The 25876-nt window shown below is 37.4% G+C and overlaps 1 protein-coding gene across 3 annotated transcripts in view; it reads left to right on the top strand.

Moving 5' to 3' along the window:
* LOC134207411 (uncharacterized) overlaps window positions 1–24395 on the top strand; it is a 57833-nt gene extending 33438 nt beyond the window's left edge. For all 3 annotated transcript variants that reach the window (XM_062683138.1, XM_062683143.1, XM_062683150.1), the window contains exon 3: window positions 22576–24395. In XM_062683138.1, the coding sequence (XP_062539122.1) occupies window positions 22576–23405 (830 nt within the window). In that variant the 3' untranslated portion in view covers window positions 23406–24395. The remainder of the gene's footprint in view (window positions 1–22575) is intronic.
* The last annotated feature ends 1481 nt before the right edge of the window (window positions 24396–25876 follow it).

Below are 25876 nucleotides of genomic sequence, written 5' to 3' on the forward strand. Positions count from 1 at the left end.
AGTGTTTCTGCAAAATTTGAAAACATGCACACTTACACACACATACACATCAAAAAATAGTTCAGGAGCACCCATAAAGAACAATATTGAGATCCATTACTTAGCCAAAATTTAGCAATTAATGGGACAATATTTTTCGTTATACATAACCAAGAAAAATAATACAATTTCTGCTATTTTCCTATGAACGCAAATAACATATAATCCATGAATCTTTGGCAAATGATCCCTGAAAAATATATGTTCATCCATGAAAACTCAAATTTGCCATCATTTTTAACGTGACCAATAATTTTGGTCATATGATCCAAAATATTGGTATATGATGCATATGCTAGAAAATAAGGGCACTGAAACTAATAGAGGTAATAAACTTTAGAGGAAGCCAGTTGTCATAAAGACGAGTTCGTACAATCCCGCCCATTTAATTCCACTACTTAATTGTACCTTGACAGATACGTATTTCGACCTCAATAGTAAGGTCGTCTTCAGTGTCTCGTACTTGACTCGACTTGAAGAAAATGATCGCAACTTACACCATTTATACTACGACCTTACTATTTATAGACGACCTTACTGTTGAGGTCGAAATACGTATATGTCAAGATACAATAAAGTGGTGGAATTAAATGTGATTGTAACTCTTATGACAAGTGAAGAAATTCCACTGAAAAGCTCAAAATAATTTTCTTGTCCAGGTCTTGTGTCCGCAAAGGACTACCGGTTTGTAGATAGTCATTTTGGTACGGCGCGGCGAACTCTTTTCGATCGGAACGTTTTGCGGAGTCCAAAGTACGTACAATTTCCTGCCATTATAATTCTCCGAATTTCTCTGCTGATGTCGTTATTGGAGATCACCAGTGAGCCCAAGTAGGCGAATTCTTCAACCATTTCGTCACCACCGATACAAACTCGTCCTTTCTTGACCGTCTTCCTATCATGTAATTCGTCTTTGGCGTGTTGATGACTAGGGTAACGGGATGTAATGTTAGCCTATAGGATGTAAGTTTGGCTCATTACACAAATTAATCAATAATTCAGCAATAATACATTGTTTTATAGAGACATATTTATCACAGCTTCTTAAAAAAGTGTATCAAGCCGACTTTATTTATATTACGCAAGATTCATGCACTTCTTCAACTGATAAACGTAATAAACCTGCGTGAAAATTTGCTTTGACTCGGAATGTTAGCAACCACTTAAGTAGGCAGGCAGTGCAAGATTTTTCCTTTGCCCAATAAGGTAGTTTTTGGAATGGACTTACCTATTTTCGCACATTAGATGAACGGATAACAATCACATGATAAGAAAATTATTTTGAGCTTTTAGTCATGTTACCTGACTGTTTTGATCAGCCTTGCATTGTTCACTTCCTTTGTCCATCCACTGCCACCATTCCCTGTCGACACCGGTTCTCCCAAATTCACCAGGTTCACCTTCCATCTGTCCTGGCCCATCCTTCCATCCTGCACCTTCGCGAAAATCCTGAACCACCTGGCACGCAGGTTGAGATATCCTGCCATTTTCCAGTTCTTGATCCTTTGAAGTTGCTGTCCTTCTTGTCGGCTGAACTCCCACCACTTTGGTGCCTCCGTCCAGGCTTGCATCTGATTCCCATGTATTCCCTTGGCAGTCCTTGATCCTGGCTCACCTCAGACCTCATCTTCATCCACGTCCACCCGCATGGTCTGCCTCAATCTCAGTCCACACCACTGTCCGCCTTCCATGGTAAACTCTCAACCTCAGTCTCACTTTGTTCGCACTGCCTGCAGGCCTGTTGTATCACATCATTTGCTGCCCAAGTCTGTTTTATCAGAATTGTTCATCCCCAGCTCCCAAGTCCTCACCACTTGACAATCAATTTCCAGTACCATATCATCTATTTTACTTCACTCACCTTCCAGTCTCATTTCAGTTTGAAATTGTTTCTGCTCCAGATATTCGACGATATGATTCTTCTAGGTAGCCGTTTTTGCAGAAGCTTCTACAAACAAACGAAGGGTGCACCGCGGGAAATCCGCTATCACCGTTTTTGTGCGAATTATTCATGGCGAATTTGGAGGACAACCTAGAGGAACAAGGAGTACTACCTGCGAAGTGGTGGAGATACGTGGACGACATTTTCAGCATCATCAACCGGAAAGATCTACCCAGGATTTTGGAAGCGATAAACAACGTGCATAAAGACATCAAATTCACCCACGAGGAGGAAAAGGAAGGTAAATTACCTTTCTTGGATCTACTGGTTATCAAGGGAACAAATGCAACATTAGACTTCGAAATCTACAGGAAGCCCACCAACACCATGAGAGTCATCCCATACACATCAAATCATTCGTATCAGCACAAAATGGCAGCTTTTCATCACATGATCCACAGGATGCAGACGATTCCCCTGAGCGAAGAAGGAAAACGAAGGAGCTACAACACATCTTGGAAACAGCGAGGATCAATGGATACAAGGAAAGAACAATACAAGCAATCATCAACAAGAAGCAGAGGAACCTACGGAAAACGAACTGACAAACACTAACACCGATCGATGAACCGCTGAAGAGGGTATCGATCCCTATGATCGACACATCACCCACCAGCTACGCCATCGACTGAGGAAATTCGGCATCGATTTAGTATTCTCCAGCAGAAGCAATCAACTGAAGACACTGTTGGGCTCCACAAAGGATAGAGTAGAAATGTTAAATAAGGCCGGGGTTTATCAAATTAATTGTTCACAGTGTGATAAAGTATATGTAGGTCAAACAAAAAGATCGTTAGATGTAAGGTTCAAAGAACATATTGCAGAAGTAAGTAAGGCTAAGAGGGAAACTGATAAGGGATTAAATTATGAGTTTAGGTCTAAGGTAGCTGAACATGTATATCAGGAAAATCATTCAATTACGACATCAAACATTAAAATTTTAAGAAATGTCTCTTCTCCGTGGAAACTTGATGTTGCTGAGAGCTTGGAAATCTACCGACAGGTACAAACGCGGTTGTTGAATAAAGATCAAGGAAATGGTAGCTCCTGGCTCTTCAAGTTTATACCTAAGCATTAAGCGCATCAAGCGAGTAGAAATAAGCACCGTAGTAAGATAAGCACCTAGATAAATTATTATACCTACGCATAGTATAAATAGTGTAAGCTGCGATCATTTTCTTCAAGTCGAGTCAAGTACAAGACACTGAAGACGGCCTTACTGTTGAGGTCGAAATACGTATCTGTCAGGATACAATTATGGTGGAATTCAATGGGATTGTTCAAACTCGTCTTATGACAGGTGAAAACATTCCACTAAAAAGCTCAAAATAATTTTCTTATCAAAATGGCATCCAAGCGGGAACGAGCGTAGTACTTTATAGATTTGAAGAGGAGGATCGCAGGTATTCTTAAGGACGTGGCCTTCCTTAAGAAGTGCTGAAAGGAGAGGCTGACTCCTGTCAGCCATAGATTAAGATGGGAGCTCACATCCCAAAATCTATCAGTAAGAGGGCGGAATCGGATTTGTTGAAGTTGTCAATCAAGGGACACTATGCCAAGCTAGAGAGGTTGAACTTAGAGTGCTACAACCTGCACCTCAAACTGGCAAAAGAGAACCAAGATTCTTTCGACATATTCCTAAAGAAGGTACAGCGGGCCGAAGAGTGTGAAGCGGACAGGAAGAGGAGACTGCACAAGAAGAAATTGACCATTCTACGAGGTAAATCAGCGACGGAAGGTAGAACGACTAACCCCACAGTACAAATGATCGAGGGATTCGTTGTTAACCGTTCGACACAGCAGTTTACGGAGGAACAATTGGCACACCTCAACAAGGGGTTAGGGTATGCGACAACCCAGAAAGCGGATCTAGAGCAGATAATCGTGGATACTGGGACAGCGATCTCACGAAATGTTGATCAACGGGACCAGAATAGCGTGAGATACATCGTAGCGGACGCCATCAAAGCAGGACATCATGGGACATCGAACAAAGACGAGAGGAGGATTTTAAAGGAGTTAAAGGAGAAACCAGTTTACTACATGAAGGCGGACAAAGGAAAACGCAGTGGTGATAATGGACAAAGAGGACTACGATGAACAGATGACGACAAAATCAACGGAGGACCATACAGGCATTTGAGAGTGGACCCACTACCCGGACTAATCCGACTTACGGATAAAACGATAAAGGAATGCAAGACGATCATCGGAGAAGCCCTGCGTTAAAATGACGAACCCTGTTTTACCAAGGATAAAGGACGACAAAAGATACATAAGCCAGGTACAGAGATGCGAGAAATAGTTTCATCAGTGGATCCCCTACACAAAACTTGGCCAAGTGGTTAGTCAAGGAGTTCCAGAGTATGCCGAAGCCGTTCCCCAGCAGATCAGTTGTAAACACCCAGGAGTTCACCAAGAGGATATTGAATCAGGAAACATCGGAGAAGAGGACATCATGGTATCATTCTGACGAAGCGGCATTGTTCCCAAGCGTTCCAGTGAAGGATGCTCTGAACCTTTGGAGGATTGGCTACTAGGACAACGGACGGATACAACATGGCGAGGAAAGGTAAAGATGTATCTCAAGCTTGCAAGATTATGCATGAATGAGAACTACTTTACATTCCGTGAAGCTTCTACAAACAAAACGAAGGTGCACCTATGGGAAATCCGCTATCACCGTTTTGTGCGAATTATTCATGGCGAATTTGGAGGACAACCTAGAGGAACAAGGAGTACCACCTGAGAAGTGGTGGAGATACGTGGACGACATTTTCAGCATCATCAACCGGAAAGATCTACCCAGGATTTTGGAAGGATAAACAACGTGCATAAAGACATCAAATTCAACCCACGAGGAGGAAAAGGAAGGTAAATTACCTTTCTTGGATCTACTGGTTATCAAGGGAACAAATGCAACATTAGACTTCGAAATCTACAGGAAGCCCACCAACACCATGAGAGTCATCCCATACACATCAAATCATTCGTATCAGCACAAAATGGCAGCTTTTCATCACATGATCCACAGGATGCAGACGATTCCCTGAGCGAAGAAGGAAAACGAAGGAGCTACAACACATCTTGGAAACAGCGAGGATCAATGGATACAAGGAGAGGACAATACAAGCAATCATCAACAAGAAGAAAAGGAACCTACGGAGAAACTAACTGACAACACTAACACCGATCGATGAACTGCTAAAGAGAGCATCGGTCCCCTATGATCAACACATCACCAACCAGCTACGCCATCGACTGAGGAAATTCGGCATTGATTTAGTATTCTCCAGCAGAGGCAATCAACTGAAGACACTGTTGGGCCCCACAAAGGATAGAGTAGAAATGCTAAACAAGGCCGGGTTTTATCACATTGATTGTTCACAGTGTGATAAAGTATATGTAGGTCAAACAAAAAGATCGTTAGATGTAAGGTTCAAAGAACATATTGCAGAAGTAAGTAAGGCTAAGAGGGAAACTGATAAGGGATTAAATTATGAGTTTAGGTCTAAGGTAGCTGAACATGTATATCAGGAAAATCATTCAATTACGACATCAAACATTAAAATTTTAAGAAATGTCTCTTCTCCGTGGAAACTTGATGTTGCTGAGAGCTTGGAAATCTACCGACAGGTACAAACGCGGTTGTTGAATAAAGATCAAGGAAATGGTAGCTCCTGGCTCTTCAAGTTTATACCTAAGCATTAAGCGCATCAAGCGAGTAGAAATAAGCACCGTAGTAAGATAAGTACCTAGATAAATTATTATACCTACGCATAGTATAAATAGTGTAAGCTGCGATCATTTTCTTCAAGTCGAGTCAAGTACAAGACACTGAAGACGGCCTTACTGTTGAGGTCGAAATACGTATCTGTCAGGATACAATTAAGTGGTGGAATTCAATGGGATTGTTCAAACTCGTCTTATGACAGGTGAATCACACTATTTTTGCATTCATATTAAATTCACTATTTTCATTAGTACACCCGATTCTATTTTTACACGGATTTTTTTTTACACGGCCGTGTAAAAAAAATCCCATACAAAATTTTTGCAAAGTTGCTCCATTTTCCATGAGTCGAGAACATAAAACTTTTTTTACACGGATTTTCGAATTTTGAACTGAAAACTTTTTTTACACTGAACGCATCCCCGTGTAAAAAAAAGAATCGGGTGTATAGTGACACAATAAGCTATTTTATAGAAAGCTCAAATGACAGGAGACCAAATACTATTTACATTTTACAAGGAACATTTGCGAAAATGAAATGAAATGATGATGATGATGACGAAATGATGATGGTTTACATGCAAATTTACCAAAACAAAGACCGAGCCCTCCACTCAAAATTTCGATCAGCTGTTCGAATCTGTCTCATAAAATGGCTTATTAACCAAAACTTTTTTGAACAACATTAGAACACTCGTTGCCAAAATACGGCTGACGGTTTTCACTTGAAGCAGCACATTATAATTGCCTACCTTACGGCTTATACAAACGATTATTGTGAATAATGAACCAACATATCATGGGCTGATTAAGCACCCAACACCAGACCCGAGATTAGGAAAATTTGCGCAACATAAATTCCATTTCGCACGAAACTTTTGATGGATTAAATAATAGATTGTGGACAATTATTGTTGTTTTTGACTACTTAGCGTAATAACCAAAAGTAAGAAAGCCGTTTGGTGTCATAATTTCGGTTAGATCTTTAATATATGAATATGTTAATCGATAAATGTGCTCAACCACAGCATAATAGGCTAAGGTTTGAGCCATGTACCCTAGTTCAATCCACGAGGCTTAGTGAGGCTCGAACCCACAACTTCCTGTTTCCAAGATAGCATACGTTTCACGCAAATGGAAATTTATCAGCGTATTCCAGATAAATGCTCTATCTGCAGCCAGCATTACTCAGAAAATTCAGAAAACGTCACATAAAATGACAAACAAAAGAAAAACTGCATTTTTGCAATTCCTGATCATGATATATGGTTTACAGTTCGTCTTTGAGTGATACAACGGCCTACTTTTCCATACCAACGGAATGGGTGCTTTAATGAACATTATGCAACTCAAATGGGTTGCATAATATTCATTATAACACTCATTTGGGTGCTATAATGAAAAACCAACATCAGAACAGTAGTTACATGACTACATTTTGCTGAATGAGCTTGGGTAAGTGTTCAAATCTCGGGTACTTATTCAAAAGGACGTATGTGATTTTGTAAACAAAGATTCAAACGTCGATTTGTCCAATCTGATGGCACTCCCACGCAAACCAACACCACCAACAGGTAACTGAAGGCTTTCCCTACCTGTCTATGGTGATGGTTTGCGTGGGAGTGCTATCAGATTGGACAAAGCGACGTTTGAATCTTTGTTTACAAAATCACATACTTGCTTTTGAATTAGTACCCGAGAAATAGTGTATTCACTGCATCGCGTAATAAATGAAATAGTTTGATGGACATGACATCAAAAATTTCCAAAGGCAAGTGCATCTATCGATTTTTGTCCTACATTAAAATCAAGGACCACATCCAACTTGACGTTTTTTTATCTTTCGTTCATTTTTAAGGCTCATTTTCCGTGAAGCGATACGAACCCGAAATCAAGTTTAATAATACATCTCTTGATTTTTATACATAGTGTAAGTTTTGGGGAACCGAAAGACTCGCGGTTTGGTCAAGGTTATGGAATACAATAATACAGTAGAATAGGAAGCGAAAATGTTCACATTGTTGATATTCTTTGTGTAGTTTCACACCTGCAACAAGACAAACAAACATTTTATTAGAGACAACTACGAGAGGAAGACATATAAAAGGGATTAATGACAGACATTAAAATGGACGACAAGAGGAAGGCATTTGTAATGGGGTACGGCAGACAAGGAGATGGACAGACTTTGATTACAGTCTTACATCAGCAACTTTCAAAAATTAGTAGAAATGGGACATGTATTCGAGATCATTTTCACGCCGACTTTATTTATATTACGCAAGATTCATGCACTTCTTCAACTGATAAACGCAATAAACCTGCGTGAGAAATTGCTTTAACTCGGTTTGTTAGCAACCACTTAAGTAGGCAGGCAGTGCAAGAGATTTTTCCTTTGCCCAATAAAGTAATTTTTGGAATGGACTTACCTATTTTCGCACATTAGATGAACGCATAACAATCACACTATTTTAGCATTCATATTAAATACACTAAGGTTTGAGCCATGTACCCTAGTTCAATGAGTTTAGCTTCCCTTTGTTTAGCTGACTTTGTTTACGTTTGACTAATCATATCCTAAGATGCGCGACTACAAAGCAAGACCATGCTGAGGATGGCTGGGTTCGATTCCCGGTGCCGGTCTAGGCATTTTTGGATTGGAAATTGTCTTGACTTCCCTGGGCATAGAAGTATCATCGTGTTAGCCTCATTAGCTGAATGAACACTAAGCTGCGAGGCGGCAATGTCCCAGTGGGGGATGTAATGCCAATAAGAAGAAGAATATGTCTCTGGAGGGGAAGCTTGTAAATAATAAACAGAACAAAAACAAAATCGAACCGCGCGAACTGTTCGCTTATTGAGCAGAAACCAGTGCTGATGAATTTTATCTCATTCATTTGAACGCCGAACGCTGACTGCAGTCAGCCATTTTTGTTTCCATGCACTCTCAGCATATCAGTCTCAATTGATCAGCGCGTCTATTCAATTAAAAAAATCTATTCCGTCAATCGACATATACACTGATGGATATAAATATTCGTTATATTTTCATAGTAATTGCTATGAAAGCACGACGAAACTTTTGTCCATCAGTGTACGTTATTTGAATGACTGGTAATCGGTTAAATGAGAAATTGCAAGAAAAGCATATTTCTTATTTCCGACTTCAAATGTATTATGGAAGCCGAATTGGTATTTGTGCCTATTTTGGTAAAGATTGTTCCATAAATTGACTAACAACAAATTTTCAAAATGACGTGATATGCACTAAAAGTCTATCGAATGAATGCGTTAGATGTTTTCGATTGAATAGACTGACATCTCTGTATTCAATTGAGATCTACGTAGACTAAGTTCACATTCGAGTCAAAAAGATCAATCGACATTGAGACAACAAAATAGTACCGCGTAGACTCTGCTCACTGAGCTGGGACACAATAAAACAGGCATATTTCCATTATTACAGCATAATATAAAAAAAATCTATGAATTCCCATTGGAAGTATCTTCCAAACATTATAATGATTTGATAACATGCATTGGAAATGTTATGGAAAGTGAAAACACAGATAAACAAACGTAATACTAGAGAAATTACCATCGACCATGACATCAACGATCAATTTGTATTTGATTCATTGCGCGTTTCTGACCAAGCAGAGGCGCTTGCGTCGTAATCCTTCTAGTTTGACATTTCACTCCAGCGCCTACTGGTGACAATGTCATACGAAACATTGTTTCTTGTAACATGCTCAAAAGATGGTGGTAGAGGAGTTGAGCGATGGATTTTTCTGAAAAATGTTCAAGCTGTTAAGTCTGTTTGTCTGTGGTAAACATATATTATTTAAAACAATTTTGTTAAAAATAAATGCAAGAGTGTCCATTATATGGATATTTTTGGGAATTCATTATTGGGAAGAAGGAAATCCCGAAACGGAAACATGAAAATCAAATGGAGTGTCTACTATAGGGAAGAAATTTTCTATTATGGAACCCCAGGGGGTATACTATAGAGCAAATTCATTGTTAACTTCAACGAATAACGTCGTGTATTTGAGGGTTTTATGTATGTATCGTGGAAGGGAGTTGCAAAACTCGATATATCTAATATCGCGAATTTAATATTTTGAAAATTTATTGCCACTTTATATGGCAGGAAGAGCAAAATTCCGCTACTAGGGGGTTCACTATTGGGCATTTTACCCTACAAAAAAAAATGTGAGTTCATCAAAAACAAATATTGTAGAAAAAGCTTGCAAAATTGTAAGGTCTCATACAATATTTGTATAAAACTCTAGCATTTTCGCATATGCTCAGAATTCTTATACAGGTTTTGGTAGGTTCTAACAAAATACACTGGGATCGCTTTTTATGCGGTTTGTATTTGGCCATTTCTGGCCTTTGAATTTGTCAAAACGTTGGTCAATTCAACATGAAAAATCCACACAAAATCATGTGGCATTTAAGAAGATAAAGATGGAGAGAAAATGATGTAGACCGAGAAATTAATAAAATCGATTCTCGTTAAAAGCGACCATTGGAATTTACATGAAATCTCTCAAAAATCTCAATATTTGTATAAGAATTTAGCAATTTCGCATATACAAAATTTAAGAAAAATCTAACAATGGCCGATTGGGTGTACGCATGTACTGTACATATGTACTACATACACGGTTTCTGCCTTTGGTAGCATTCATGTCTTTCATGTCCGCATCATCAGTTCCACAGGCGACAGTCAGTGGAATTACGAATTGCACGTCGCACTTCGATGTTTCGGCGTTCGGTTCTTTTTCAAGGCTCAAATTACCGTCATCCAGTCATTGACGAGAAAGACAGCCAGGTGCTCGTGCCACCCTCCAGTAGTAAAACCACCCACCGAGGAGAAAAAGCAGTCTCCAGCTAGATGGGGGAAGTATTTTTCTTTCAAAAGTACATCATCCAATAGCGAAGACATAACTATACCCGTGGATGCTTCATTTGGTTGTATTTCGCTTTAGTTTATCGTTGTTTTCCCTTCTTGGAAAATAATGTTGCAAAAGGCAGTTTTTTTAAAACACACAGCACAGACTGAAAACATAATGAGAGCATATAGAAAACACATTTTGACTTTGATTTGTTTTCAAATATGAATCATCATGATCGATTACAAATTTTGATCTCATTTAGCTGCAGATTTCTAAATTGTATGATCTGACATCAAACTGTGTACTTATTTTGTTATCGGAATCAATATCAAATTTCGTTTTCGATTTGCTCTTTTTAACCCTTAAAACGACCAAAAAGATATCAAATTAAGTAATCATATTCGGCGATTTCACAACATCAAAACGAGTTATCGTTTTGCTCTCAAGCTTTGCTCGGGCAGTGCCCACCTCTTTTGTCGGTTCCATCGGTTATTACTCGGCGAAACAAATTTAGGTATATTTAGGAATAGGTATATCTGAATCCATGATTTTAGTCCCACTAAAATCATCCAAATAACCGAAAACGCAGGAAAGCATTGCCACTTTTTGTTTCTGTACCGTGGCCTCAAAAATCTTTTTCATCTGTACCAGAGAGTATAAAAAATATATGAGTAAATATCTAAAAATCAAAGGTCGAATGCGATGCAAAATATGCATAAAAAAATATGCGTGGAAAGCATTTTTTGTTGTAATTCAAGTGATTTTTTATGGAAACAGCGAAATAAGTTGTATCACAGATAACAGATATTTAGGCTAGAACAAATTTTATTGAAAATCCTGTGTAAACTTTTAAATTGATATACGTTGGCCCACTACTGCCATCTACTCAACTGATTGCGGCAGTACATACAGACGCAGCTGATAAACAACCGTCGAACGCAGCCATTGCATTTGACAGACGCATTCGGGCTGCGTTTTCAATAACAATGATCCTTGCGCCATCTCCAATCGATTGCCAAACGCGGTCCCAATTTAAAATACCTTTGAATTAACGGTTGCCGATGTTTACACACGTATCGGATGCCAGCCTCAATATCTGTTATCTGTGGTTGTATTTTAAATAATTCTTGGTTAGCTTTTAGAAAGTAACTCCCAGTAATTATGTTTCAGATCATTGAAAAGCTGATGAATAAAAATTGAACCATTTGGAGCAAATACAGGGATTAAATCCTAAAAAGCAAGACTCACCATTTTTCTGTGGGGGCTGCCTATCCGATTCTGTTTTTTCGCACTTGTATACAAGTTTGATAAATTTGTTATCATGGCTTGTTATGATTCGGAACAATTTTTGCCTCTCTTTTATCGTTGTTCGTTATCTATTGAGAGCGATTTCTGCAAACCCTGAGCAAATACCAAAAAGGGAACAAAAGAGATTTAAAACGTAAACATTAAGCAAATGCAGTTCGAAAAAAAATGCATCACAATCTGAATTCATATTTTGCAGGTTTTTGATATTTTAAGCAGCAAAATCTTCTAGAAGCATTTAAACCAAGGATGATACACACTTATACAAAATCCTAGTTTTGAATTATGATTGATATAAAACTCATCAGCGAGTAAGAATCTTATGATCGTATCTAAATTTGAAGAATTTAAAGTTACTTTCTGAACTACCTAGTATTTTTTTCTACCACGAAACCATAACGCCAGACAGAAGAATTAACGGTACTGTTGATATATAGGGGAACGGTTTGGGACTTCATCCCATAGCTTCTATTTCCATCCCATTAAAAACAAAGCAATGAAAAGAAATTTGGTTTGTTTCTTATTTTTGTGATTTTTTTTTCAGCAGTAAGCACGCGTTTGTGCAAAATGAAACGACGAGATTGGTGCTGTATTTCTTTGTTTTGCGATGAGATGAATATATGTTCAGTAAGATGGAAAATAGAACAGTTCCCCTAGTTGGCATTAGTAAGGTTAAAAGATAATTTTGTGTTTGTTATCGTTCGATTTCAAAATTTAAGAAATTATTGCCGGTGATAACAGGTGATAATAGTAAACAATGGAACCGCCGTCGAATGCAACTTGTTGCGAAGTAATCGGACATTGCTAAGATTCAAGAAGTGTGTCTACAAAATTTAAACGCACATACACAAATAAATAAAAGAAACAAATAAATACATACTTACAGACATCACCTCAGTTCGTCGATCGGTATATAACACTATGAGTCTCCGGGCCCTCTAACAAAAGTTTGTTTTGCAGTTTTGTTACAGCCTTTGGGTACAACTTTGTTATACGAGAAAGGCAAAAATATGAAGAGATGAAAATATAAAAACATGAGAATAGTGAATGTTTCTGATGGTCACCAGAATGACCAAACCAAAAGTCTAATTATTACTTCCTTTAACCAAGCGTGTAACGAAAAACGTTTTTTCTGCTTTGTTGTTCTCGTTAACTCACAAAGATTTATAGATAATTTTAAATTATTTTGAAAAGCGTAATTCTATAGATTTTGATATGGTGCAGTTTTATTTTGTTATGTTCTATGAATTTGATACCTTTCGTGGCGCAAACTAAGAAAGGCGCTGATTTTAAATGTGCCATCCAAACTGTGTTTCTATGTTGGTCGGCCAGCGAATCAATTAATCCAAATTTTCAGTCGATAATCATCGGTGAGAAAAGCAAAACGAAACTCCTGTACGCGAGGGCTGGCGCGATTTTGCCGGTTTCTTTTTCGTGGCATTGCTCATTCAATCAGCCGACGAGTGGGTGAAATTGTTTTGCAGTTTATGCAATATATAGCATTGGATTAGCGTGTTCTTTTCTACGTGGTTTATGTCTGGGTCTTTGGAAACTTGTAAGTATTTAGCGTTGACGAAACACATCCATGAACAATATTGAAGTTCGAGTGGAAAACCTTGTTTGGTCGAATCTGTCGAAACTGCACGTTGATGAGTTGGAAACAAATTATTGTTGGTTGATTGGTTTTGAATTGAGTACAGATGTGAAATAGCAATAGGAATTAAGAAATTAAGGTTTGTTACTAACAATGAGATTGAGTGCTTTGTAGAGACATACTGTAACGTTGTGTTTACCACGTTTGATGTAATTTTCCATTAATCAGAATGATCGAAATGCTAAAATACAAAATGGTGCAAGATATAGGTTTCTTGTAGAACGAAGAATCGACAGAACAGATGAGTTCAGAACCAGTTAAAACTAGCTTGACCAACAATAGATCACACCCTATCACTTTAGCCTACATAGGTATATCGACCTAACTGCCATTGATTTTTCAATTCCATGCTCGCCACTCCTTTTTTATCACGTTCTCTTTTACACTTCGCTGCCTGCTACTTACATTCTAACCAGGATCAAAAAGCTGAAAAACCACTTTACACACTAATAAATTTTTAAATTTTCTATTGCTGTACCTTTGTTCAGAAGTTTTCACATGTTTTGACTTGTTTGTCGAAATTATGTTCACATGATATAAAATTTGCCCAAAAAATCAGAAAAAAATCTCTATATTTTTTTCAGTGCAAACCCAGAACCATGTCACTACTAGATCACCGGTACCTTTCTCTTCGCAGCCAGCGGTACACTTGTAGGTAATTTCAAGGCAACGACCAGGCGAGACACACTTCCTGAAAACGTTAATAGACTCTACTAATAGCTTGGAGCAGCTCTTTCTGAACTATGAGTAAACGCTTCTCAACGGTGGAACCATAGAATGATCAAAATTGAAATCAGGAATTCCTTGCTTATTTGTTTCAATTTGAAATACGAGAAGACGTGTTCAAATATGAGGAAAATTACTATTCCATGCAAGATACTTTTACAACACAACGCACAGACTGGTAGGACACGTTTGGTAGCTCGCTGCAAGATGTTACGTGTGATGCGATGTATGCATAACACCGGGACATAAAAGGCTTTATCTTAAACTGTCCGTTCATACGCAACGGATGATGAAACCACTCTCCGTTAGTCATAACTTTCAATTCAAATGAACTGAAGGGCAAAAGTAACAATTCCAGATCAAATAATTATTGCAATCAAAACGCTAAATGAAATGCACTGCTTAATAGAAAACTTTGATACAAACACAATTTTTACAAAATAAAAGTAATTTATAAAATTTCCAAGAAATAATTGTCAAAAATAATAGAGAATTAAACTAAATTTAACAAAATATCAAAATACTTAAAAAAAACGTTTTCAATTTAAATGCCGGTTTTTCGCTCGTATAATTGATAGCGAGTTGTCACCAATCTCCGTGGCTGCACACGAAGATGCTAGCAACAACCAACGTTACCGGCCGACGTGAAGCCATTTAGGGTTGAATAAAGCTAGTCTACTATATGGGGGAGAATGGTCTAATACGTTTCGATTATGTAAAGCGGTAACACAATGAAAGAACTCCATTTTCAGGAGTGTGATTCAAATGTATTACAGGGATCAAGTATACGTTTGTCTTTCATTTTGGAAACTGATTCTAGAAACCTATTTAAGACCGGATGGACAGGGCAGGACATGAAGTTGACATGTCAAAGGAAAATCATGATTAATCCCCTAGCGTCCTAGCGGTCATAGTGCATGGCTACATAGGACCATTCTCCCTACACCAAATGTAGCCATGCAGCGAGATATAGGTAGTATCTGCTAGCTGGCGCTGGGAAAGCGCAGATAAAACGTTGGATTGCATCATAGGTCATGGCGATATGTATAACGTTAGCTTTTGCCCCAGCGGAACACATAATGGAGCTTTTTCGCACTGAATGCAATTGTTTGGCGACTTGAAGGTTAATCTTCTGAGCCATAAGCCGATACAATACGCACTGTTTACTGTTTATTTTTGTTCTCAGATTTGATACTGATTATCAAGATAGTTTATATTTGATATTTAGTTTCAAAATTACGCCGATAGAAGTCAAAACTAAACCAAGCTTAAACCAAAGCATTAGGGATTAATCATATTCATATATCTTCTATCTTCTTATATCTTCTTGTCCTATCTTCTTATATCTTCTTCTTCTATCTTCTTATATCTTCTTCTTATATCTTCTTCTTCTATCTTCTTCTTCTATCTTCTTCTTATATCTTCTTCTTATATCTTCTTCTTCTATTTTCTTTTTCTTCTTCTTCTTCTTCTTCTATATATATAAAAACCAATCTATGTACGTATGTATGTATGTATGTTTATTGTTTGCTAACTACTTCTGAAAAGCTTGACCGATTTCAACCAAATTTTGTAAGATACCCCGGGACAAGTAGGACCTAAAAAACGCTAGTTCAGCCAAATTGTGAACGCATACTTAGAAAACAGGATATTTCAGAACATTAACCACGGATACATCATTATATGCTTCCATTGTTGAAGTGTAGACGTGTTGGAAACCATCAATTACATAATATATTGGTAGTGAAAGAAATAATTTTACCAGTTACCCCTTGAAACGAGGAAAGTGGGACCTATTCTGATTTGTACTGTCGAACGAAACTGTCGAACGAAATTTTTATTATTAATATTTTCAGATCATCGATGAAGATTGGTTGCATGTCAGACTTTGTTTTTGCAACAGAGCAGATATGAAAAACAAGGCGACAGCCGATTTACTGTTTATTCCGCTGATGTCTTGTTTTCAATTAGCTCACTTTAATACCAAATGTTTTAGGTGGAAAGGATAAGCAAATTTTCATTCACTTTTCATATAAATAAATAATTTTAAAACATTATTAGGGGAGGAGGTTCGGTTGTGGGCACCGTTCGGTTATGGGCACCCCTACGTATCTTTTGACAGATAATAGATGCTGTCATTCTGACAACCGTTATTAGTTTGCTATTGTAACATGATGTTTTGTGCTCAATATCTGGGGGGATCTCCACTTTTAACTATCTACAAATCAATTCTTTTTTACAAAGAAAAAACGAGAGTTTTTTTGGCCTTTTTCAAAGTGCCATAAATTGAAGTGGTTTAATTCAAAAAGTGAGTTCCAATGCATTCTTATACAGTAAAATTAATCTATTTTGAGGCTCAAAGATGATTTCCATTGAAATTCTAGCGCGAATTTTTTTTCTCCATTTTCGAAATTCGGTTTTGGGCACCTTTATAGGTTTGGTTATGAGCAACCTTATTTTATTGACAAATCATTCAATATCGTTTTAGTTGTCCCCTAACTTATTTCAAATGACGTTTTTATGTATTTTTTATAATTATTTAGACATACTTTATTGAAATAATGAGTTTAATTCATATTTTTGTTGTTTTGGTATGTCTAGTTAGTATATCCACACTTTTTGGAACAAATCGTCGACTGATTTTCTTGCAACAAGTTTCATTCGACGGGGAATCCTGTTCCATCGTTTCCTATTGAAAATTGGTCAGATCGGACTATGGGATCAATTTTTTTGGGCAAAATATTTTTTTTTATGAACGAGAAAGGAACTATTACCGCTAGGGTGATTAAGCAGGATTTTTTTGACTGTGAGGTATATTATTAAAACGTAAATCATTGAAAAATTGAAACCCATTTACCTAAAGTGCTATTTAGGACTTTTCTTATGTGATGTTTTTCAATATCCTCCCTAATGCTGATTTTTGGTGCCTCGTGCATCTGATTCAGTTCTATATGATATATAAGTATAGCAGTTATTTTTCACTAGACAACAATCTAAAAACAGTTAAAATAGCTTTATCGAAAATGTTGTTCAAATATGTCCCACTTGCCCCATGTATGTTAAAACTCAAGGGCAAGTGAAAATTGCAGATTTTGGCTTAAATTAAAACTTTTAAATCGTTTTCGATGTCACACGATTATTTAATTACTCAAAATATTCACTTTCCACGTCAATGATAAATTTAGAAAAGACTATTTTGTTGGAAATCCATTGAATTAGATAAAAAGTAATAGATTTCCCTTACACACGTTACCTTACCTTACATTCTCTATCCTTACACACATTCTCTATCCTTAGGGAAAAATAACAAAGAGGATGGAAGAGTTATTAGGAAAAGGGGGAGGATGGGAAAGGGCCTTTGTTTAGAAAACGAACAATTCAGTGCAACTTTCAACTCCCAGAACTGATTTCAATAAAATTTTGTATACACATTCACTACGAGGAGGTAAAAAAATAGTGCTGGAATAATCAACTAGTCGCCAAAATAGAAAGCCTGTTAGCAAATCTTTTTTAATGTCAGATTTTTCCACATTTCTGTATCAGAACCTACCAAAGTCTGTGTAAGAATTGAACATTTGCGAATGGCTATATTCTTATTCAAAAGTTGTATAATTCCTCTATTATAATATGGGGGGGGGTCAATTAAAAAATATAAAACTTCCAAAGTTAATGCAAAAATTTTAAAAATAGTTAGTGTCTTCTTCAGGGGGGAAAACTGAGGAAGACACAATCCCCGTGTCGAAACGTTGGGTGAATAACATACTCGTTTTGCTAAATGAAGACTAAGAAGCCGTTTACTAAAATACAAAAGAAACGGTCGTCTCACAGTTTTTTAAACTCTATTACCGTGTTTTAGGATTTCCGTTGATATCCAAAGAATTTCTCGTTGAAACCGAATTTTTGAACGAAGAAGGGTCGTTTGGTTGGTTTTCACCGAAAAATATCAACAAATTAACGATATAAAAGTTCACGGTGACCCAAACCCTACCAATTTATTTATTTATTATCAGACTAAGGCCGGAGTGGCCTGTGCTGCACATAAAAGTCTTCTCCATTCAGCTCGGTCCATGGCTGCACTTCGCCAACCACGCAGTCTGCGGAGGGTCCGCAAATCGTCCTCCACGTGATCGATCCACCTTGCCCGCTGTGCACCTCGCCTTCTTGTTCCCGTCGGATCATTGTCGAGAACCATTTTCACCGGATTACTATCCGACATTCTGGCTACGTGCCCGGCCCACCGCAGTCTTCCGATTTTCGCGGTGTGAACCATGGATGGTTCTCCCAACAGCTGATGCAACTCGTGCTTCATTCGCCTCCTCCACGTACCGTCCGCCATCTGTACCCGACCAAAGATGGTACGCAACACTTTCCTTTCAAAAACTCCCAGTGCACGTTGGTCCTCCACGAGCATCGTCCAGGTCTCGTGTCCGTAGAGAACTACCGGTCTTATAAGCGTTTTGTAGATAGTCAGTTTGGTACGGCGGCGAAATCTATTCGATCGGAGCGTCTTACGGAGTCCAAAGTACGTACTATTTCCAGCCACTATTCGCCTCCAAACCCTACCAAGCTAAAGTTATTTCGCCGAAAATGTCGTTTGGTCGAAAGGTACATACTGTCGAAAATGTCGTTCGGCCGTACAGTTCCTTTAGCTGAGAAAATTTGGCTGAAAGAAACCCGTTGGCCGAATAGCTCAATTGACCGAAAAGGTCGTTTGACGGAAAGGGTCATTTGGCCGAAATGGACATCTTGCCTAAAGTGTCAGACTGTTCTGCAGAAAGGTCATTTTCGGCTAAATGATCTATTCGACAAAACGACATTTTCGACCAAAAGATTATTTCGACCAAACGGCAGTTTCAGCCTACAGGGTTGCTAGGGCAAACAACTTTGTTGGTCAATTTACATTTTCGGTCTAACCATTTTCGACCCAACAACCGTTTCGGACAATCGTTTACATAATTCCGCCAAATGGAATTCGGCTTACCGTGATATTCGGCCAAGCGACATTCGAACAAATGGTTTTTCGCCGAATGACTTTCGACCAAACGACAGGAAGGGTCATTTGGCCGAAAGGTGCTTAGCCAAATAAATCATTAGACCCACCTGGCTGAAAATGTCATTTAACGAAATGGATATACGACCGAAAATATCGTTTAGTCATTTGCCGAAAAAGGTCATTTGGCCGAAATGGCCATCTGGCTGAATGGCCATTTAGTCATATGATCCATTCGGCCAAATGGGCCTTTCTGTCAAACGACCATTACGGCATTTCGGTCTGTTGACTCTTTAGGCCAAACGACCATTTCGGCCAACAACCTGTTAGAGACAACGTATTTTTCGGCCGATTGTCGCTTTGGACGAATGACATTTTTGGTCAAACCGTTCTTCATTTATAACCGTTTCGCGCGAAATGTCTTTCCGTCGAATGATTTTCAGTCAAACGACCCTTTCCCATTTTTAAGTAATTTAAGTAATTTAAGTAATTTAAGTAATTTTCGAAGAATTTCCTATGAGCAAAACAAAGAATGTCCCTTAAAAAAACACAGAAATTCCGAAAAACAAAACAGCTCTCCATAAAAATAAAAAAATTGAATATTAAATTCTGAAAAGGTTTAGTGGAAATTCCGGAAAATTCCTCGTGGAAATTTTGAAAAGTTTTCCATAAACGCAGTTTTCCATAAAATCTTGTACAATTGAAACAACTGTTTCGTTTGTTGCATCAAACAACGAGGGTATTATTGTTTCAATCTTCAAGTGTTTCAGTGTTGTTTCAACACTGATTCACTGCTTTATTCAAACGAACTTCATTGTTTTTTTTTCAATCCTGCATCGTATGACTAAAACATAAATAATTTCGTTCTTATGAATGAAAGATAATTTGATTCTATTGTAATCACTTTTTCCTCTTTTGTTGATATCATCATATTGTCAATAAAGTAGTTTCGCAGAAATTTCGTAAGTAAAAACAACCATGAATTTTGTTGTTCTGATGAATTATTTGCAGAATTCGTACTTTTATGTAATAATGCTAATTTTGTTTTGCCTTTCAAGAACTTGTCATAAAAATTACATTTAAGAACTTTTAACTGAACTTAAAGTCACTATGGGAAGATCATTTTTTTACGTAACAAAAAAATTGATCATTTTCAGCCTCTGTTCCTCTATGTCACACTTTTTTATATCAAGCACCTGAAAATTTTGAATGGATCATCAAACTTATATTAACCCCTACCCCCTCTAAGCGTTGCGTGATTTACTGACGTTCCTCATTTTTTTATCAGCGAGGTAACTAAATACACTTTTCTAATATATTGATTTCTGGCATTTCTGAAAAAGTTTTTGATGATGATGATGATGATGATGATACTACCATCTATTGTAGCAAGGCACCTGCCGATAGCACTGGCCATATCTGACAAACGATTTGATCATGATTATAAATACTATTATTTGTATATCATCAAACTCCTGTATGAAGGGCCAAAAATGGGTGGGGTGGTTCCATAAGCAGAGACACTTATGCGAATACACGGGATGAATAGATAATCTCCTTCCAGAAGAAAGTTCGTACATACAATAATACACTACTATAAATAACTTTACAACCTCGGTACCCGGTCCTAGGCTGAACTGACTGCTGGAAAAATCGAGTTAGGGGTTTAAATACGTACTAACTCTTCTTGAGCTGGTGAACAATGGTAGTGAGAGGAACACACAGAAGTTCTTATTACTGTACAAATTCTCTTGCTTGAAATGGTCTTGTAGACAGAGCTAAATCCCGGGTTTTCATTGTTTTACTGGTGATATTCTAGAAGCAAGACAAGGATGTAGCTAGGGCTTCGATGCATGGCCAAAAACAGTATCACTGTTCTGTTTTCTCAAGAAAGGATTGATTTCCTATTGATAAGGGGCGCGCCTTCAATGGGATTGCTCTCTGTGAAGGGTCTAAATAGTGGGACCTTGTCATGGTACTCTTGAGAAAACAAAACAACAACTGTATCGTAACCGATACTGCATTGCTTATCAATAGTAATGAAGTAATTCGACATGCACTTAAACACTAAGGATACGGGAAACGCTACAATAGATCTAATAACAGATTGCAGTGGCACACACGAACAGGAAAAAAAAAATATGTGTCGCGATTATACATTTTTTCAATAACGCCACCCTAATATGTGCTAATATAATCGATATGGATCCACACATAAACAAAATTATTGCTTATTCGTGACCACATATAAAGTTTATTTTTATATAAATTTTATAAGTGGTTTGCGTGAAGAATGGTTATGTGTGCGCTTATATACATCATAACTTAAATCTATGGATTTTCGCCAATAAAAATGTGTGAATTTTTGGTAGTGTATAATCTAGCACTCGATTCCCAGATTGACCCAATGGATGGGGAGAAGAGCCCGCCCTTTATCCACGAGATGTTAACAATAGGAAGTTGGCGATCCCACTTTTCCTATCCAAATCGCTTCAATCAGGTGCCCAAAAAGGGTTACCCGTGGACAAATAGGCTTTATGTAGACGTTCCTCATTTCCTTCAATTGATATTTTTTTCATATGAGACTAATATGCGATCAAAGACAGAACATATGTTGAACTAAATATACTAGAATAAGAGATCGGCGAAGACGCCATCTTGTTTCCAATCGAACCGTTAAAAGCGGTTCCAATTCGACTTGTTTACTTTTTACATGCATAAGAAGCAAGCAAAAAGTTCAAGTGTTGCCAGTATTATTCTCGTGATTTCATGCATTTTCATACGTTGCCAATCCGACAGTTTTTCACTCCGCCGGTCTCTGGTTATAGGGTTGCTATGTTGAACAAAATGTTATGCAGAAATGAACGGGAAACAATCAAAAATACACATTAAAAATTACATGGGACAACTCCCATGTAACCAAATGTTCCTTTAAGAGTACGATTTTCGCTCAGTGAAGCTGATTAACTTTTAGTTACTTGGGCTATGTCTGGGACAACAATACAGTATACAGCTAATCTAATCTGGCTAAAAATAATTGCAATTAGGTTTGACGGGCCGTTGTAGCAGCTCATAACTTAAGATTTATGAATGAATAAATAATGTAAAAGTGACATTACTATTATGAACATTTTAATGCATCTGATCGTTGGAAATGGCGTTACTCATCTCACTTCCTTTGTGTTAATTCCATCATGACCAGTTCAAATACACTTTTCTAGTCGAATATTTTTAAGCACGTTTCAACAATAAATAATAATTCATCACTTCTATTTGTAGATGAAAGCGACGGAGACCTGATGATGGAACCGGACGAACACAATGCAGATTCAGCAACGCAAGCGACTGTTAGGCGTTCTACATCTATTGGCGCATTACTCCATCCCTACAATCATCACTTGTACATCACCGCAACACGACGAGAAGAAAGTGGGCTGCTCACAGATGAAGAGAGAGCGGCGGCTGCTTCTGAAGGCTTCTACCCTTCCTTTATGCGCAGCTCGAGACAATATTTTCAGCCAACGGAAGTCGATAGGTTCCGACCAACAACTGTTGGACGAGCAAAATTAGTTGAACAGTCAATATTAGGTTCAGGTGATTTCGGCGTCCTCAAAGGTGGTACATTCTATCAAGACAACGACCCTCCTCTCAGAGGCTACCAAAACGATTATTACGGGCTAAACCTTAAAAGCCACAACGGTCATCAAAGACCATTTGCAGCACCTTTAGTGCAAAAGTTCCGCTACCCGTCAGATGCCGCTGATCCATTTTCCAACTTCAGAGATTTTGCAGATATTAATGTATCTACCGACGGCGGCCAGTATTCAGAACTCTACGTCGTTTACGCCAATAAAAATAGTAGTCATACTGAGAAAGGCGCCAAGAAAAAAATAGACGTAACAAACAAAAAAACCATTCAAAACATTAAAGATAAACTCGACCTCATAGATAAAGAAATTAGTTCAGAACATAAATTAACGAAACTGAGTAAGACCAAATTAAAACTTCTTAAAAGTAAAAAACAAACAAAGATAAAAAATGAAGCGGAAGCAACCAGCACTACATCGATTCCTGAACCAGAAAGTGATTTCATGCTAGCATTAAGTTAAAATTCAACAAAATTTACAATTATTCTAGAATTGTTTTAGAACACTATCGTATATTCAAAGACTGTGAACCTTTGAACAGATTACCTTAAATTTGCAAGGTGCGTATTTTGTATGTACTGTTAGATGAATAAGAAGAGTTCAGATGATTGTAATAGTATAGAGATAAGCACTTCATGACATTTGAAGACACACCAGTGCATCATCATCACATCACCTATTAGTGATGGTATAAACATCCTCCATCATCATAATACAAATTTATTATTATTCAAAAATCCATCGCGTCACCAAAAAATAGCAGTTACACCTATAGCTTAAACATAGGTTTTAAAGGCAATGTAACCGAACTCCTGCTGCCGTCAATTTACGGCATTGAATGCAGTTACTATCTAGAAGAATAATACATTGCAAGCGATAATACTAGACTAAGGGCCAATTTCTTCACCTCCGTTTAACTCTTAAGCGGTGCTTACCCGTACGCTTGAACTGGGTTTAAGGCCTAATCGGAGGTGAAGAAATCGGCCTTACATAATATAAGAATCTACTGTAGATTGAATCTCGTTTCGAAAAACCTCACATCATTTCACAATCATAAATGCGTTTATTTTGCACAGATTACTCTTATACTGTACATAAAAAACAACATCACACGATTAGGTGCATCAAATCAAATTCTACGAAAAATTACATTTTAAAAAATAAAAAAAATGAAAAAAATGTTCTAATAATACCGTAATCCGGGGAAACATTGATCAGCGGGGTAACATTGATCAATTTCACCATTTTCAAAAAGTGAATAAAATATTATTTCCTGTTATCACAGTGACTTATTGTGAGTAAGGTATATTAATCTTGACTAAATTTGCTGCAGAATTATGTAACCTTCGGATGAATTTGCATTTATTTTTCGCCAAAATTTGAACAATAAAATCAACATTATTTTTTGAACTCACAGCAAGCTGCCAAAAAAGCACTCAAACAAAAAAATTAGCTCGTACTTATAGTTATGTGATAAGCTATCTTATTTTCTTGGTTAATCCATAGTTAGTTTTTGTTTCGAAATTTTGATTAATATTTTTGAAAAACCAAGTAATTTCACTAGCAGTGATGACGTCTTTATCGAAACAATCGATGCACATCGCTTAAGCGTAAGAGATTCCAACTATAATTGCATACCTCAAGGCGTTTGCATACGCTTTCTCTATAAATAAATGATTGATCAAAGTTACCCCACATTGAAAAAAAAAACTCGACAAAAAACATTTTTAAAACAAGTTTAAAATTATCAAATAATCAAGAACAACAGCCTCATATGTTCTACATGTAGCAGTACTCGTTTTAAAAATATGAAAAAAGCAATGATTTCACTTATGGGGGAAATATTTACAAAACAATGGAAAAATGATCAATTTTCCCCCGGATTAAGGTATATCTTTTATTTTTTCTTCATAATCTCATTGTACAACAAGCTACGGATCACTTATGAAGAACCTTTTTGTTAAGCCGGTTATGGAAAAATCTAGTCTGGATAACAAATGGTCGGGGTTCTGCCAAATCACACCAAGCGCCAATGAAAAATTTCCATTTTTTTAGACAAACTTTTCGTGTAACAGATTCAATTAATCACAAATCGCATTGAACATCGTTCAATGCCATAGCTGAGGATATCCTACAACACATGTACGCATGATTTGACATAAGATACTTTCCGTTTTCCTTTTGCGAACAAAATATCACAAGTCAGTCGAAAAGCCGCTTGGTGCGGTTTGGCTGAACCCCGACCAAATCGTAATAGCATGATTATCGCTTTTCCCGGTCATGACATATCTATAGGATTTTTTCAAGAGTAAAAAATTGAATTAACTCTTCCTTGTTTATTCGATTCTGTCTCAAGTTATGTTGAGCTGATTGGAATAAAAACTGACCTTGCACAGGTCGTTTTAAATTTGTATGGAAATTAGTATGAGCACATTATTGTTTTCATTATATTTCTCATATCGCTTTCACATTAAGCACTAGTAAAAAAGGAACCCCCCCCCCCTTGGGGCCCCCTTCTTAGCCGTGCGGTAAGACGCGCGGCTACAAAGCAAGACCATGCTGAGGGTGGCTGGGTTCGATTCCCGGTGCCGGTCTAGGCAATTTTCGGATTGGAAATTGTCTCGACTTCCCTACACTGAGAGCAGCTTTGCAGTTAGAATTACTATATTGTAGGGTTAAATTAAAAACACAACGCCACTAAATTTGTGCAGACTACACACCACGTTTATTTCAAATTTATTGCGGACTTAATTTTACTATGGCCATACCAAGCAAACATAGCAGTTAAAATTACTATGTAAAGCGTTTAAAATAACAATGAGCTAGTTGTTGATTTAACTAATTTGTAATAGTCAGTATTTCGGAGATTCTCGATATTAAAAACAAAAACCGAATAGTTTACTTTTATATTCAATGTTTATTTGTCTCATAAT

This window comes from Armigeres subalbatus, chromosome 1 (assembly GCF_024139115.2).
Source record: "Armigeres subalbatus isolate Guangzhou_Male chromosome 1, GZ_Asu_2, whole genome shotgun sequence".
NCBI lineage: Eukaryota > Metazoa > Arthropoda > Insecta > Diptera > Culicidae > Armigeres > Armigeres subalbatus.